The sequence below is a fragment of the Empidonax traillii genome, unplaced genomic scaffold, assembly GCF_003031625.1.
Source record: "Empidonax traillii isolate 1590-97213 ecotype Southwest subspecies unplaced genomic scaffold, ASM303162v1 scaffold667:size605846, whole genome shotgun sequence".
In the NCBI taxonomy this organism is placed as follows: Eukaryota; Metazoa; Chordata; class Aves; order Passeriformes; family Tyrannidae; genus Empidonax; species Empidonax traillii.
The window spans coordinates 207,298-225,120 of NW_020955860.1; the positions used below are offsets into that span (position 1 = coordinate 207,298).

Below are 17,823 nucleotides of genomic sequence, written 5' to 3' on the forward strand. Positions count from 1 at the left end.
TGTTAATGAACTCACCCACACATGTGCACATGCTTTAGGCATAGTTGTCGGATTGCCCACTTAGTAAGTTGAGAGCAAGAACTCTTCGAAAGTTACTTTCTATTACTGGAGATTTCGCACATTGTGGTGAGGTGATTGAGATGGCTGAGAGTTTGTAAATGCAAGACAGAGGTTAGCAGAAAAGAGACTGGCCACAACATGGAATAAAACAACTTTTTGTGTCGTTGCTGCGCCCAAGTCTGTCAAAAGCTTAAGTGGGATAAACTTGCAAAAGTGTTGTCCTTCCATGAGTTTAACTAACAATTCTGGGGTGCTTTTATGTCAAATGCATGGAAATTGAGTGCCTTTACCTGTTTGACCTAATTTATTTTTTCCAGAGGAGCAGCAGCTCAGAGGAGCTGAGTTCATCTCTCCAGCTTGAAATATTACTTTACATTTCAAAGGGAATGGCAAGAGTGTATCACACCCGCATAGTAACAGGTAATGGTGCCTTGATCACATCATCTCCAGCTGAGGCATTTTTCTACCAATGGCTGAGACCTCTTCTCCTCCTTTTTCTTTAATATTCGGTGCTGCCCAATTGGCCAATACATCAGCCCACTGTCTGAAAAAAGCTTCCTGCACTAAAGTCTTTCTGCTACTAAAATCTGACTTTCTTGTTAAGAAACTGACTTACTTGGGATTTCAGTGAGATTTTTGTGGAGTGGGGTGTTTTTGGTGGTTTTTTTGTTGCTGGTGTTTTTTTTTTTTTTTTTTTTTTTTTTTTTTTTTTTTTTTTTTTTTTTTTTTTTTTTTTTTTTTTTTTTTTTTTTTTTTCCTTAGAGGGATGCCTTATATCTCCTCTGGATAAAGAATTGCTTTACTTTGGATTTTATCACAAGAGACTTAAATGAAAATATTACTTTACATGTAGTTAGCAGGGTCACTGTCTGTTATTATTTCTTCTGTAATATGGGAAAGACATGAGAGAATTCTTTACCAGCTGCATGGAAAAAGCAACCTGTTGTTCCAGTCCAGCTGATTATGTGGATGCTATGACAGTGGAGCAGTATGAATATAAGTATGGATATAAATTTGTCCCATGCTGAGTCCCCTCACAAACTGGGTCATTGCAAACTGCAATTAAGTTAAATCAGTGTCAAGTCCTTCTCCTCTGCACAGCACAGGCTTTTGGCATCCCTTTCCTTGTCTTTTATGGCAACTGGAGTCGGCCTCATTGGGTGTATGTCAGTCACACTGCCTGATCAGCTCTCTTGGAAGCAAAAACAAACAAAAAATCCCCCAGGTTTCTCCAGTGTTGGAAGTTTTACTGTGGCTTCAACCCTGATTTGGCTGCCTCTGATATCAGAGAAAGTATCTGCTTCTGGTTATTTTTATGTAGCTTGCTTAAAAAAAAAAAATCATTCATCCCAATATTTTACAAACCTCTCTACTATGCAGTGAAACTGCTGCATGTAGCAGATTACTCTACTCACTCCCATCATCTCCTACTGAGGGCTTGGTTGCATTGTGCTTAATTATGAATGGTCTCCAAAAAGCCCATTTTACTGTACTATGAAGTGACTCATATCACACAGAAGCTCTGACAACTCGCACCGGGTACTGGAGGCACATGGTGCTGTATTAGTTGGTGACTCATTTCATGTTGTACTCAGTGCTGAGATCTGACTCACACTGAACTGTGTGAGGAGCTGACTGACATTGTACTGGTCTGAAAGCTGGTTTGAATTGGGATGACTCACCCTGGAGTGCATTAAAGGGTGATTCACATACTGTTTCCTATTGATTCCGATTGTCGCGATTCACTTCGGATTGTACTACGCTGGCATCTGGCTGCTCTGGCAGGGCAGGCACAGTCATAGTGACACTCTGCCTTGTGAACTCAGCTATACTGCCAAATGGCACGGTATCAACCAGGAGGAGTATTACCAAAGTCAATTTAAAGCTGAAGTAAGATCAGAATTTGGCTTAGCACACCTTCACTTTGGCCATGACACTTTATGGGCATCTGTGCTTCACCTGGCTCTGACAAGCTTTGAAATATGCCTACAAACAGCAAGTGGGGAGTCACAAACATCTAGCTAAGAACCCTCCTGCTTCTGAATGCCAGGAGATCTCCGGAGTATTTCCAAGACTTGCTGCCTCCTTTGTAATTTTTCTGAGTGACAAAAGGATGAGATGAACTTTCATAAGTGACTGAGTACTGGCAGTTGCTTAAACATTTCAAGTTCATCAACTTGTGACTTGGACTCCAAGAGCTACGGGCACCTTATACTCTGAAAACTCCTTCCTCGTACTTTAAGCTCAGCCATCAGACATCACTACTCACTCTAAAATATGTTCAATGTTCTGTCCAAGGGGTAAAGAGGTGTGTAACAGCTGGGGTGATGCTTCCATGATTAACTATTTGGGACCCAGAGTAAAGATATCAAAGTAAGAATTGATGTGAAGGGTAGATAAGAAATTAAAGGAGAAATTAAGTAACTGTTCTCTCACCTTTGAGCATTTTTATAAAACATAGTGCTAGTTTTACATTCAGTTGTCTGAACATGCTTTGAGTTTAGAAAGACGTTCCTAATTTTAAACTGACCACAACTAGGACTGAGGTCCAAGCTGATACTGATTCTGATGCCCATTTATTTGAACCAATTCTTGGTTCTACAGTGCAGCAGTGGTGAAACTAGCATCACTGGACTTAGCTCTGGAGAGCCCTGGATGTGTTGCTAATGTTCTGTCTGCGCAATGGGCACAGAAGTACAAGTAGACCCCTCACTGTTACGTCATAGCAATGGTATAGTATGAAAAATTTTGATTTTACATTTTTCAACAGCAAAAATGAAATAATGGAACAGTTGCATCAAGTAAATTACGTTGGTATTAAATTACTGTAATTCTTACTGGAATGTACAAAGATAATCTTATTTCACTTTCTGCATTTGTGTCCAATTTTCATTACCTGCTTTTTCTTGCCCACTGACATTACCTAATGACAGAGCTCGGGAAGAGCTTTTTCTCTCCCAGGAGGATGCATGATGAGGCAGGCTAATACTGGAAGAGTCACTATGGAAGCACTCGCCTGTTGCTGCTCATCTTTCCAACTTCGCAAGGGAGCCCAGGGCCCCGAGATAGGACGCACCGCGGGACAGCCTTCACGGCGGGGCGCGGGGGGGCGGGTGTTGCCTTATCTTCGGTCGCACTCGTGAGGAGAAGCAGAAGGGCCCCTGAAAGCATGGCAGGGGCCGAGCCGAGGTGTTACCTGCGCTGAGGCCAGGGAGGTGACGGGGCGCGAGGTGCGATCCCGCCCTGGGGAGGGGTCCTTCCCCGCTCCCGGAGCCGCGGTCAGCCGGGTGCGACCCGGGCTCTGCGCTGGGGACGCGGTGGGAGCCGCGCCGGGAGCCCGTAGGGAGGGACGGGATGGGACGGGACGGGGCGGGGCAAGTCCGAACGCCAGGCGCTCCCGTCTTGCAGCTCCCGAGCCCTCCGGCATATCGGGGAAGCGCCTTTTGCGCCGGCTCGCTCCGGTTCCTCCCGGGGAGCGCGGCCACAGCGTCTCTCCCGCCCCGGCCGCTGGAGCCACGGCCGGCAGCGCCGCCCGTCCCGTCCTGTCCCGTCCCGCTGCACCCGGACCGGACCCAGCTGCGGCGCGGGGGGTCGCAGCTGCCGGCGAGGAGCCCGCGGCTGCCCGCACCGCGGGACCGAGGTGCCCGGGCGGCACCGAGCGCTACTTACTGTGTCGGCGACGGGGCCCCGACGGACGTTCTCGCCCCCTTCCCCTTCCCCTCCTGTCCCGGAGGGCTGGGCGGCCGGGATCGGCGGCTCGCCGGCCCCACGCATGCGCCCGGCCCCTGTGGGCTCTCACGGTGCCGGCCGCGGGTGGGCTCCGCTGCCGCGACCGCAGCCGGAGGGAGCGAGGCCGGCAGCCTGCACTCCCCGCACCGGCATAACCCGACGGGGCGGGCTGCGCTGGCCGCCCCCGCCGAGGCAAACACCGGGGGCCGCTGCGGCTCAGGGCCGGTTTGCAACGGGATCGAACGCGGCAGCGCCCGCACCGCGGCGGCGGAGTGGGGAGGGTGCGGGGGAAGCCATGGGGCCGGTGCCGCGTGGAGAGACTGGCGTGGGAGCGTGTGAGTGGAGTGTGCGGGACAGTGTGTGTGTGTGTGTGTGTGTGTGTGCCGATGGGAGGGGATGGGAAGGGTTTGGAGAGGCGGCAGTGCCGCCTCGGGGCTCGGTACTGATGCTTCAATACAGATGCCTTACGGGAGAGCCGGGCTTGTCAACCCGGGGCTGGAACACGGTCCCATTTTAAGTGACTGCAGGGATACACATTTCCCATCCCCCAGCTGCCTCCTGCCTTCCAGCGGCTCACAGCTCACCGCCGCCGGGCTCTCCCGGGCTGGCTCTCCCGTTCCAGCGGGGCAGCTGTGACCCGGCTGCGGCAGCAGCGCAGCGCGGCTCCGGGGAAGGCGAGTGCCCGGGGCCGCCGGGCTCGGCGCTCACCCCGCTCCTCCGGGGCGGCCCTCTCGGCAGCGGCGCCCTTACCAACACCGCCACGTTTTGGGGATTATCTCACCGATAACGATCCGCCGCCTCCACTCCCCGGGCTGTCCCACATGCCGTCTGCCGGACAAGGGTTAACGGGACGACTGCGGCTGGCTAGTGCCACCGCCGTCCACGGGCAGAGTGACACTGTCTTCCCGTGAAACCCAGACTGATTCGGTGCGTGAACGCTCTGCGCGCTCCCGGTTCCCGGAGCGGGACTCCCCGTTGCCGTCGGGGCTGTTCGCTTCCCGCCCGCGCACCGGGTGCGGAGCACGGCGGCCACGGGAGCCGCCTCGCTGGAGCCCGCGGACCCGGGAAACGATGGGGATGGCAGATGGGGAGCAGCGGGCTTCGCCTGTAGCGCCCGGGGCTCTGAGCCGCGGGAGCTCGCCCTGCGCCCCCGAGACTCCCACGCCGGTGCCGGCTGGGGCACGTGGGCGGACAGCGGCTTCCCTGGCGCGGGGAGTAGGAGGAGAAGGAAGGGGCGGATGCGGCCCCGGGAGCGGTACTCACGGCGCCGGGAGGCTCGGGGGCAGCGCGGGGCTGCGGCGGCGCGGCTCCGTGGCACGCCGGGCATCTCCGGCGCTCCGGGGGGAGGCGGCTGGGCGGCGGCGGCGGCGGCGGGGCCGGGGCGGAAGCCGGCAGTGGCTCAGCCCAGCGGCCCCGCAGCAGCGCAGCGAGCGGGCAGCGGGCCCCGGGCCCGACCAGCAGCGCCGCCAAGCCCGAGGGGCAGAAGCGGGGCCCCGGCGCGTCTCGACGGGGCGCGGAGACGAAGCGCGGGCAGGGCCGGCAGGCGGGGAACTGCGGCCGCAGGAAGGGGCTGGAGAGCAGAGCTGACAGCGGGGCGAGGGGCCTGGCAGGCCTCGGAGTCTGCAGCGTGCGGGGGAGGTGTGGGAGCGGGGGGACGGGGCGGGAAGAGAGAGAGAGAGAAAGAGAAACACAAAGTGAGCATCAGTCGGGGGGGCAAGCGGGAACCCTGCACAGCCTAGCAAAGCTCCTCCACCGCGGTGCTAATCCGAGGGGTGGAGGCGTGGCAGCCTTGAACCCCTACCGCCTTCCTCCGCACCCCCTGCGTGCACGCTCTGTCTTTTTAACTTTTCTGAGCCGTCCCTATAGGTGAGGGCTGGAGGAGATGTCTCCTACCCAGCCAGTGCTCTTTGGGGTTTGGCCATAGTGACAGAGGAGCACGGGGAATATGTCGGCCACTTACTACCTACGCGAAAAGAGACCCCCCTAAAAAAATCCCCACCCAAGAAGCCAACCGCAGACAGCGGACGGAGCTGCGGCGGCGGCAGGCGAGCGAAGCGGCGGGGATCGGAGCGGAGCAGAGCTACGGTCGCCTGGCGCTGTCCAGGGTCCCGACCCGGACAGCTCAGAGAGCCCGCCCCGCTCTGCAGGCAGCAGGGCAGTGTGACCTTGCCCTTCCTTGCTGAGTGCCACTGTCCTGCACAGTGAGACCCGCCTTGCTAGACCATGACCCCTACCTGAGTAGGAACTGACAGAAATCACCGCTGTGCGGGCTCTGCCTCTCTTTTTTTTCTAGCAGCGATTTCTACCTGTTCCTGTTTAGGGCATCATTTCTTCAATCAAGGTCCAGCCCTTCGCAAAACATCATCCCTATTTCTGGCCTACAACCAGACATCAAAGATACGGGGAGGAACTGAAGCCTACACAGTGTGAAGAAAGTCCTTCCCACAGTGATGGCACTGCCCTTGAAGGCCAAAGGCACTGTTACTTCAGTGGGATAACACAGCTGTGGTGCTATTGATGCCAGGGGAAGGTGCTTGTTAGAGCTGAGACTAGCAGGGAAAGCTGCCATTCCTGCACAGAAGGAGAGTTTGCTGTTGCTTAGCAGCAGAGAGTTCCCCTAGATGTGTTTGGAGAGATGAACTAGGATAGAAGCTGGACAATGTTCCCAGAAGAAAAGAAAAAATAGAAAGTTTTATTTCTGCCCCACAACCTCAGTATTTCTCCATCCCAGTGGCAAGGAGTCCTTCTGCAAATCTCTGCCCCTTTGGTCAAGGCAGAAAGCACACAACTGGGATGTTAAATAGACTTCTGTACTGAACCATAATTGCCAAGGCCTAGAGAGAATCTATGGATATATTACAGGCTTGATAATTAGGATTAAATGATTCTACCTCACTCCATATCAGAGAAAAGGGAAGAAAGTCTCAGTAAGTGTACCAAGGCAGTTGTTCATGTGGCCTAAGACCAAGTTCAAAAAACCTGTTAAGACCACCGGCCTTTGAATTCAGCTCTTAGTCTCACTGCCAGGAAGGGCAGTCATTTAATTCAGACTGGTGAGTAAATGTGCCTCCTCTAAGACCTTTCTAGACTGTGGTCTCAGGTGGCTTTTAAATCCTAGAAAGAATGCTTGAACAAGTTTAAGATTAAAATACTGGTATAGTGTGACTTCTCTGTGTGTGTTCTTGCTCCATCATCCTTTGCATTTCTCTCAGGAGGGTCAGGATCTGTTGTCCCTGCCCATAGCAGGGGGTTTGGAACAAGATGATCTTTAAAGTCTCTTCCAGCTCAACCATTCTATGGTTGTAAATAACAACTAATTAAAGAAGTTTGGGTTTGGGTTTGTTTGTTTTTTTCAAAATTAATGACACATACTGATGGTGCGTAGTGTTGTATAAAAATGTGGTACTAATGCTCCCTAGCATAAATTATGTTAGATAAACAAATCCATCTAAGCTAACTAGCTTCCAGTGATTGGTATTTGTAGGCTAACCTGTCTAGCTCAGTGGGCAGGTACATCTGCATCACTGCCTGTGTACACAGCCACCTAAATCCTGAAACAGCTAAGTGGTGTGGAGGTCTACTGTCTTTTCTAGCAATGATTTCTACCTGTTCCTGTTCAGGGCTTTATTTTTTCAGTCAAGGTCCAGCCCTTCCCAAAACATCATTCTTCTTGGGGACATTGTCCTTTAATGTCCTAAAGTTGGTAACATAGTCAGCTTTTCCTTTCTCCCTGAATAATGGATGCATGCTGATGTCCAGCTGCAGAAGACAGAACTGCATAAACAAGTGCTTGGACTTGGATGAAATGGGGTTTAAGGTTGAGAGAGCTGAGAGACACAGACTGAGACCCTCTCTCTCTCCCTAAAAGAATTGTGAACATGCATTTCTCATGTGTGAAAGAAAATTCCCTGCTATCAGAGTACCTCACTCTTCATGTGCATGGCTGTGACCTTACTCTTGGTCCCCACTACTGCTCTGCTTTGTTCAGGTTCAATATATTCCTGCTCACTTAAATTGTTAAATAGAGAGGTTTTAGACTGTTGAATGGAGCTGATTCATAGTGAATTAGGGAGCAATTCAAACAGAGAGTAAGAAGCCATTTTTGACTTTTTTCATTGACATGAAAGGGCACTTGTTATAAATCATTTTGAAGACTGAGAAGCTTTTCTGGGAGAGGAGATATTTTCAAAAGGAGAATGAGTTTCCAGGGACTTTAGCTAAACTTCCATTTTCTTTATGTATCAGCAGTATTCTAGTATTTTCTTTCTTTTATCCCTTGATAAAACCTAAAAATGTAAAAAGCAAAATAAAAGATACATTTAAATAACCGTATTTTGAAGTGAACATAATACCAGTGATATGATGGGAATCGGCTTTGTTGAACTTTGAAATATTTATATATTTTCAATATCAGTTTCTTACAGGTGTAAGTAACTTTTCTTCATGGATCTGTTAGTAATTGCTTTCAAATAGAAGATGTGTGCTCAGTGTTGGTGTGAGGCAGAATAAACCAAAGTCCTCAAACATGTAAGACCAACTATAGCGTAGCATGGTGCCACAGGCCATTAACTAACATGTCCTACATGCAGGGATGCCTGTTAGTATTAATTTTTCATCAACTTTAATGGCTATGTGTTAATTCAGCAGTAGAATCCATTTTGTGCTAAAGTCCCACTGTGAAGTTCCTCCCAATGCCATGTCATTCAGAATGTCACAGGGTGTCTCTTAGCCTTTTGCTGGAGGATTGAGTTTCCTCAAGACCAGATGCTGACACCTGTAATTGCATCACATTAGGACTAACACTTAAAAAAATTATCACAGTGGTTAGTCTTGGTTTAGATCTCCATGCAGGTAGAATGTTTTTTAATTGGTGGCTCTGCTTAGCACTTTGACATTTGTTTCAGTACCATAAGGTTATTTTCCAGGGTGATCTATTTTCTCAGAGTTGTCCAGCCCCACATGTATGTTCNGGCAAAATGTTGGCCAGAACGTGATTAGCTTCTACATACACAAACCCCCTGTGAGCTTCCAGACGATGGAGGAAGCTGCTCGGTAACGCTCATCACAAGCTTCCAGAAGGTGTCACTGTGCACCTACATTTTGAATGGGAAACCTCAACATTTAAGGATTACTGCCAAAGCACTATTCCTCCTTCTGCTATTAGGGCTTCTCTTCTCTATCCATAATGGAAATTAAAAGAACAATGGAGAAAAAAAGAATTATTTTTTTTTCCTGATTAGAAAAGTAAAAATATCTTCATAGTACCACTGTCACTCAACAGGTACCTATCCAAAAATGACCTGCAGGAATATTCCTATTATACTGTGGGTCATATATAACCTGATTATTGTGCAGGATCCTTACCACATGTGCTTTGTAAGTAATAAATACAGTTAAATTAAAGAAGAAATCAAAACTGGCATGACTGCACTTTTTATGTCTATAAAGGAGTTAGTAGTTACGTTCTAGAGCTGGTTCAGAAAAGAAGATTAATAGGGCAATTTGGAACCAATGCTCCTGAACAGATCAAGGTTTCAGAGTAGCTGAGTAGTTCAAAGTGAGTCTGAAAGCCTCGTTGCACAATGTGGCTGCACAGTAATATTCCAGCTTGACAAGATTCCTGAGGAGGACACTGTCATTTTTGCCATTAATTTTCATCAGGTTTTGGACCTTATAAAATATGGATGAATTCAGAAAATTATGCAGCCATGTTAAAAGCCTGATGGGAGAAAATATAGCTCTCTTTCAGGACATGGTGGAAAATATGAAAAGAGAAATGCACCAAAATTTCTTTGAAAAAGAAGAACAAAAGAATAAAGAACAGGAAATCAGAGAATGCTAAAGAGTATGAGGTTAAAAGGCACTATCAGAAATGACACTGAGAGCGTCGTAGGCTGATAGATGCTGCCATGAAGAGCAAACTCTGTGTTTGTCTATTGTCTCATTGCAAACTAGATTGAGTTGGTGACCAGAAGTATTTATCCGGCATCTTAAAAAGACATATGAATGATGATGAGAGGCAAAGGAACTGATTTGATAAGAATGACAGTGAGGAGAAGGTTTAACTATATTTTGGAAATGGGAAAACTTCAGGTGATATTTATGCCAGAGTACTGATTCATCAGTGGTGCTGACATCTTATCTCTGTCATGTAGATATCCCTGTGGAAACGGATGGAAAGGCCTGAGGCTTCGTTGCAGAATCACTCACTAATCTTTCTTCCAGAGATGCCCTGTGTGATCTTGCCCATGCAGGAGTACCCACCTGGATTAGAGAGACTGTGACTGCAGACAGCACAAATTACTGGCTGAATGTCACGTTTGCTTCAAGCTTAGAAGCAGACTTACAAATGGTATCAGTTCCCCTGACACCACAAATACTGAGTTACAACTTAAAGTCAGAGAGGATCTCAAGTAGACAAAAAAAAAAAAAAAAAGCTCAGACTTACTGAGCTTTTGGGGGAGGCATTGATGTGTTCCTGTGAAACCACGTTTCTCCTGTTTGATGCACAGAGAGATTGACACTCCTTTGTGCAGGCTGGGCTTTTCCTCTGGCTACTCTGGGCTGTCTATCACCTTTCTCTGCACTGCACTTTGCTGCAGATTCTAGAATTGTCCTGAGAGAGGGGGAACAGCACTCAGGATGCATAGAATTCTGGATATATCTATTTTTATGTCCCATCCTTATGTATCACTGTTCAAAACAACTCACTGACAGGCCACACTTACGGTGGTTTCCCTCTGTTACACTACTGCTTTGAAAGATCATGTCCTCCTCCCGGACAGACAAAATGTCCCTTCCAACCTCGGTTCTGCAGTTCATTTCAAACAAACCTCCTCACCAAACACAGAAAAGACAAAGTGAGTCTGCAAGTCTCATCTCTGCAATAGCTTATACCTTTTTCTCTGACCTGTAACACCTGTAACTTATTTCTTCTGATTATTTGGAAAGAATGGTAAGAAACCAGTAGAGTTGGACTTTTCATTCTGTCCAAAGTGTGCCCATTTAGAAACCAGTGTGATACTTGAGAAATCACAGTGTTCTTATGAGTCTGAAACGATTTTATAGTCTGAGCATGCCATTGTTGTTCAGGTAAATCATTCAAGAAGATGCTATTCTTGTACTGAAATGAAGCACACGCAGTTATCTGCACAGGGTCTGTATGAACAGAATAAATGCAGTGCAGCGAGGAAGACTAGTCTGTCATAAAAATAGCAACCATCTTTCAGAATCAAACATTTCAGTAAACATTAAGAAAGCCAGTTTTCAGAAATGTCCTTGGCATTTAAGGGCTGTGATTCACTTTGTCAGTCTTCTGACTGTAGAAGTATTCCATGCCAAACCATCCAGAAGATCTGGATGTAAACTGAAAACCATCCATATTCAATATGTTATAGATGTCCCATGTATTGACATGCAGAATTCAGGGTAATGTAAATCAGTAAATGGAGCAAGAATTCGCAAATGAAAAAAACAGGACAAAGGGTCAGAGAGGAGCAGCTCAGCCACTTCTCCAGCGCACCTGTGCAAATCTGTGCACAAGTTCCAAGCATCAAAAGGCACAAAGGGTGTGTGTGCCAAAGTTTATTTGGGATACTTAAGTGCAGGATGGGAAAGGAATGCCTAAAAGGAGATTCTCTTCCCCAAAGACATCTGCCTTGGAAGAATCACTGTGTTTAAACAAATTAGTTTGGTAATAAAAAGAGAAAAGCACGGAGTTTATAAAATCAAGCACTGCAGTGCAAGAAAACTAATACTTTAAAATATTGTAATCTGCCTACCTCTCATAATAAATGACAACTGTTATACAGTTCAAGAACTAATAATTTATCCTATTTTGTTCTAAGTCTGACCCATTGTTTTTGCTCTTAACCTGATTACCCTCAAAGCAAACAGTGAAGTTGACAGAACAGTAAGAACTATTTTCTTCTTTATTTAGTCCTAAAGTAAATCACAAAAGATGTCACATTAAAAAAATCACAGCCTCCTTCCTGAAATCAAGCTGTGTTCACAACTGGAACCAGATGCATAACAAAACAAAACTGAACCTTTCCCCTTTTCCTGTATGAATTCCTCATCATAGAACTGATATCTCTAGACTCCTGAAAATAATTTGCATTCTTCTTGATAGAGTAATTAAGTGCTTGCAATGGTGAACCAGGAAAAATGACATGACGTTTTGTAGGACAAACATCTGCTGCTTGGCAGGCACTACTGGGCAGCTCCTGATTTATTTCAGCCTGTTCATACCTTTAACAGTTGACATGGTATTTTGGTTTGGATTTATTTTCGGAATGACACTAAAAGCATACTACTAAGGGCAATAGTCTCCTGAACTGTTTCCAACCACACCTGATGGTAAATGAAGATCTGTTAAGTTACAGATCTCCACATCTAGTTTCCTGAAAGTCCCATTGGAATCAGCGTTAGAATAAGGAGGGGCTGTGGGAAAGGCCAAGCCTTCTCACCCAGAACAGTCAGTAAGCAGGCATGGACTTGCTGCAAGCCAGGCTTCATCAGTTCACCTGCTCACAGATCCTTGCCATTTCCCAGGTTTTACCCTTCAGCCCACCTTTTAGATGTGGCTGATGGAAAAACAACATTCTGCCTTCCTTAGTTTTAAGTTTAAGAAGACAGATACAGTTACTTATATTGTACATTGATAAGCTGTTTTCATCCCACACGTGGCCTCTGTGCCATAAAGGTCAGTCCCTTGCATTTCCTGGCTTGGCAGAGCTTTGGGTTCAACCTACCCTGAGAAGGATGCACCTAGCTGTCACCTAGCAACATGGAGGTGGATTTTGAAATTAAGATATTTGTGATAGGATATTCTGATCCCTTTTTGCACCTTTCTTTTGACTGGATGAAGCAGATTTAGGAAAATGATGCAAATAAATGGGAGTAATGTTATTGCACAGAAGGGACTATCAAAATGTAGGACTGAGTAAGCATTAAAAGGCTTGAAAAAATACTGCTTTTCCTTTAGAGTCTTTGAAATTTTTGTGGAAATAAATTAATGTGAAAAGGCATATGTGGAATTAATGATTTCTGTGTCTTTGCACCGCTCATGCAAAATGCATATCAGGTAGCATGCATTGTGTACGAATGGGCAAGGAGAAAATTACTCTTCATGCTCACTATATATACAGCAAGGAATAATGAATTTAAACAGCAGGCAAGGATATCTGAGTTGATCCTAGCAGCAAAGGTCAGATGATACTTTCAAACTCACATCCAGAACCACCTTTCATAATCATAGTTCACAGAACTGTTTGGGCTCAAAGAGTCCTTAAAGATCACCCATTCCTAACCACTCTACCATGGGCAGGGACACCTTCCACTATACCAGGTTGCTGGATGTTCAAGACCATCCAGCCTGGCCTTGAACACTTCAAGGGATGAGGCATCCACAGCTTCTCTGGGTAACCTGGTCCAGTGCCTCACCACCCACACAGTGAAGAATTTCTTCTTCGTGTCATATCTAAACCTATCATCTTTCAGATTAAGGCCATTCCAACTTGTCCTATCACTACATGCCCTTCAAAAAGTCCATCTCCTGCTCTCTTGTTGGCCCTGGAATTCTGAACTAAGGTCTCCCTGGAGCCTTCTCCAGGCAAAACAACCCCAATTCTCTTAGCCGGCCTTTATAGGAGAGCAGTTCTAGCTCTCTGATTACCATGATAATGCACCTCACATCATTTTCCCAGTCACTGGAAGGATTTGCTAATTAGAGTGGACTTGCAACTTATTCTGTGTGTTGGAAATAAAGCAGAGTGTAATGGGAACTGTGCTCAGGGGATCTCTAACATATCATGGCATCAAGGCAAAATCACAAGTCAGAGCAACACCACCTGTATTATATAGGGCTGGTGATGCAGAAAGGTACATAATTTTAATTTTGTATTTTAGTGGAAATCATTTACTTTCATCACTCTGGCTGTGAGAAACATAAAATGGGATAAAAGTAAATTCCTTCTGATGCCCAGACATCAAAACTAGATGCCTTTTTAAGAAGGTTTCTATGGTCTTCCAGAGAAATATTGCTTTTCCCTTGTGTCCTTTATCTAAACTGTTAATTCTTGCTGATGAAAGGGTATCCTAAATTAATATATTTGTAAATCTGAATATCTCAAATGAATTGATTTAGACTTAGTCTGAGTAGGTTATTTATTAACCAGTATGACATTTTGTTCCACTTAAAGAAGGTCATTGTAAATTATTAAAAACAATCTCCGTAATTCAGGTCAGTATAGGATTGTTTTGCTGAAAAATTTCCAGAACTAGTATAGAAACAATTTGCCTTTTGATTTTCATATTCATTAAATTCTTTCTGACAGTAACATCCTCAGCAGCCCAGGAATCTGCATTTTTTCCATTTCAGAGGTACACACCTGAAAAGGAAGCTTTAGGACTATTTCAATGGTAAAATATGTAAATCACTAAATTGGAAAACCACATGATTGCAAATTAGTACAAATTATCTCTGAGGACTAGAAAATTTGCACACCATTAATATGCAAGTAATCCACCCATTAATGTGTAGTGCATTATTATTTTGACAACTTTTACAAAAGAATGCCCTCTGATTGCTGTCTACATGCTATTATTGGCTCACAGACAATGCTGAGCAGTACAGTCAGCTATTTTCTGAACAGTTTTTCTGAATGCAAACCAAAATTTTTTTATGAATTAAAAATATTATTATGCCATTAAATTACAGAACAGTTTAAAAAGAAAGACTCTTTGAAGAACCCTTTGTTTCACAGAATAGTTGAGACTGGCAGGGGCCTCTGCATATTCTTTGGTCCTGCCTCTTGTTCCTCAGATTTGGAGACCTCTGAAAATGGAGACTTCAGAACCTCTCCAGGCAACCTGTCCCACTATTCCACCACCCCACAGTAAAAAAGCACACAACTTTTTCTGTCTGATAGTATAATTCCTGCATAAGCCACATCCATCTGTCCTTACTTTCATGCATAATGCTAAACATTAAAACATACAGTTTTCAAAGGAGTTTGAGCTCCTTGCAGCAGACTAGTATACTATGGATGTTCAGAGGAAATATGACAAGAAAACTCCAAACCCAGCATGAAAGGTCTCTGCAAGGCTGCCCAGGGGTAGCAAGCAAGCGGTGAAAACGAGTCCTGTCTACTGACACTAGCTAAACCAGTGGCTTTTTGCATGTCTTTCAAGGCTAAGCCTGCTGGAGGGTGTCCCATTCACAGCACATTGTGCTCCTCCACTGCTCCCAGCAGGACCCATAGAGCTGAATTGGCCTCTCCTGGCCAACTGTCCCCACTTTATATACTGGACATGACACCCTATGGTATGGAATATCCTTTCGTCCCATTCAGGTCAGCTGTCCTGGCCCTGCTCCTTCCCAGTTTCTTGTGGACCTGCTCAGTGACAGAGCGTGGAAAACTGAAAAGCCCTCGACTTAGGGCAAGCACTGCTTAGCAACAACTAAAACTTCAGTATGTTAATAACGTTAGCCTCATACTGAATCCAAAACACAGCTCTGCACCACCTACCAGGAAGAAAATTAACTTTATCACAGCTGAAACCAAGACAACACTGCAGGTCTCAAAAGGATTTATACAGTCTGTAAAAATGTGCAGGAGTAGCCCTTTCTAAACTAGTGAAAACATTTCAGGGACAGGACATACCCTTGCTATAAACGATACATGTCAAGAAATCAAAATTAACCACCACAGAAGATCACAGAGAGATAATGTTCTCCAGTTTGTCCTAGAAAAAAATTTGCTTCCCTTCAAAACCAAGTGCATATGATTTTATTTTACCTTAATCTATACCTATTTAGCAAAAAACCCACTCTCTATCAAAAAGTGTACTGTATCACCAAAGAAGCTGTCAATAAGACTAGTTGCTCATAATTTGGTGGTCCTAAATGCTATATAATAGTCCTAATTTCTTTCCCAGAATTCTGTCTCCCTTTAAAGCATTGCTCCTGAATAAAACAGAGCATCAAACATCTCAAATTTTACATCTGCCGTGTAAGAATAACCATTTCTGGCATAGACAAAGAATGCTAGCTGCCAAGTGATTCAATCCATAACCATACAGTTTGCAGCCCCTGCCCATCTCAAACATAAGAATTAGATAAAATGTGACTCTTGAACTATGTTTCAGCTATTTAACTATGCACAACACCTGCTTGAAAGAACAGAAGGAATGTGCTCTTGGTATAAGTTACTGCTTGGTTTGTTCATAACGCCCTACGACACAATCACAAGCTTTCAGACATACAAATGTTACCGTGACTAAGTATGAAAAATAGGCTTCACCAAATAAACACTCCTGACATACCATACCTTGTAGGTTTTGTATTGCCTAGGGAGGGTGAATATATTATATTATATATTACAAATATCAGATTTTTTTCCCCACTCTTATAAAAGAGAAAGACAATGTCTGACTTCAGAGGGACTAAGAGTAATAGCAATTAAGTTAAGAGTAATAGCAATTACTGACTGACAGCACTCATTACCTGAGGATACTAGAATACTTGGCAAGGCAGTGCAAGCATTCAGCTATCACACCTTGCTTTGAAAATAACATCTTTTATGATTTTTGACCTTTCTGGAGTTGTTTGTTAATGGATTCCTATTTTATCAAAGAAATCATGATTCAGAGCTATTGATGAATAACTTAGATGAATTGTGCATGGTCACGAATGACTTTCACATTACAAGCAGTTCATAGAATAATGTTTGACATCTCCCAAAGGGAGATTCCTGCAGAGCTGAGATTAGCTAGATGAAGGGAAAAGGATGCCATACTTCCCTTGGGCTGTTCCTTCAGACAGCATGCTCATGGCCATTTCTAGTTCTGCCTGGCCTCCCACACAGAATTGGACCTGGCAAGAAGAAGGGCCATGCTGGTATAACCAGGGTATCACTGTGCCTCAGCCTACAGGTTATTGTTTAAGGAGGCTTAATACTTGCTCTCTGCTTCTCTTTGGCACACGCCTTCTCACTTACTTGCCACTACGCTTTTCTTCGCTTCTCTGCTCCATGCCTTGAGGAGGAAAGAAAGCCATTACAAATGAGACAAATCTCAACAGCAGCTGGAAAGGACTCTGCTTGAATCCCCAGCAAGAAGAGGGTTGCTTCCTCACAGTAGGTGACCCAGAAGCAAGGGGATCCCTCATCCCATACCACAGTATTTGAGCAAGGTAAACTGCACAGACACATGGACAATCCAAGAAGCATCCAGATCATAAGACAGTATCACAGCAAGGTGGAAGTCAGCTCCTCAGATCAACCACCAGGCAATCCCACGCTGACAGGCAACAGCCAAGGTCCAGCCAGAAATTCAGCCCTGGGTGGGCGTCAAGGGCTCAACCAGGTGGCTCCACCTCAAGGCTGTCTCTTGACTAGAGATGATCACTCCTTCAGAACACCTCAGGGGAACAGGCCCTCAGGGCAAAACTCCTCTTAAATACTCTTCATGACATTTACATTACCTCAAGGAGTTGTATGTTTCTAATCTCCACTTGCATTGCTTAAAAAGCCTTTTCCTCTGACATGTTTGCATCTTGATTTATAGAAGTGCTAAAAAGCAGAATTGAATAAACTGCTTTTTACCAGTCTCAGCGCAAAGATGCAAGAATTTTCTTAACCTACAGCTAACATGGACACATTCCTGTGTGCTCCCAATGAGCTTTTTGCAAGTTAACAAAATAAACACTCCAGAAAAATAACACAGCACAAGGAGGTAGTGCAAGGATTCAAATATATCACAGTGTTTTCCAATTGATAAAATTTGGCCAAAGTCCCATTCCACAGAGCTCATTGCTATTGCTTCCTCAGAAGACAATGAGAATTTTCTCCACATTTTATTTCATGTCCAGATTACACCTGGAGAGAACCTGTTCCCCTTCTATAATGTAGTTATGATTTCTAAGCCTAGAATCTCCAGATTTTTTGGGGTTTACATGAACAATACACCTACAGAAAATAAGTGACTGGGCAAGTACAGATAGACAGCAGTGTCAGGGCTCTGAGGGCACTC

The 17,823-nt window shown here is 45.5% G+C and overlaps 1 protein-coding gene across 3 annotated transcripts in view; it reads right to left on the bottom strand.

The window, feature by feature from the left end:
- Positions 1–5,114, bottom strand: part of RGS20 (regulator of G protein signaling 20) — a 19,756-nt gene extending 14,642 nt beyond the window's left edge. The window contains exon 1 of one of the 3 annotated variants that reach the window (XM_027899440.1): positions 5,053–5,114. Coding sequence is in view for 2 of the 3 variants with exons in the window: in XM_027899437.1 (XP_027755238.1) it covers positions 3,730–3,834 (105 nt within the window). In the remaining variant the exon portion in view is untranslated. Of the gene's footprint in view, positions 1–3,729; positions 4,104–4,570; positions 4,901–5,052 lie in introns of those variants that run through there. The other 2 variants (XM_027899439.1, XM_027899437.1) reach the window with 2 other exon arrangements.
- Between the last annotated feature and the right edge of the window lie 12,709 nt (positions 5,115–17,823).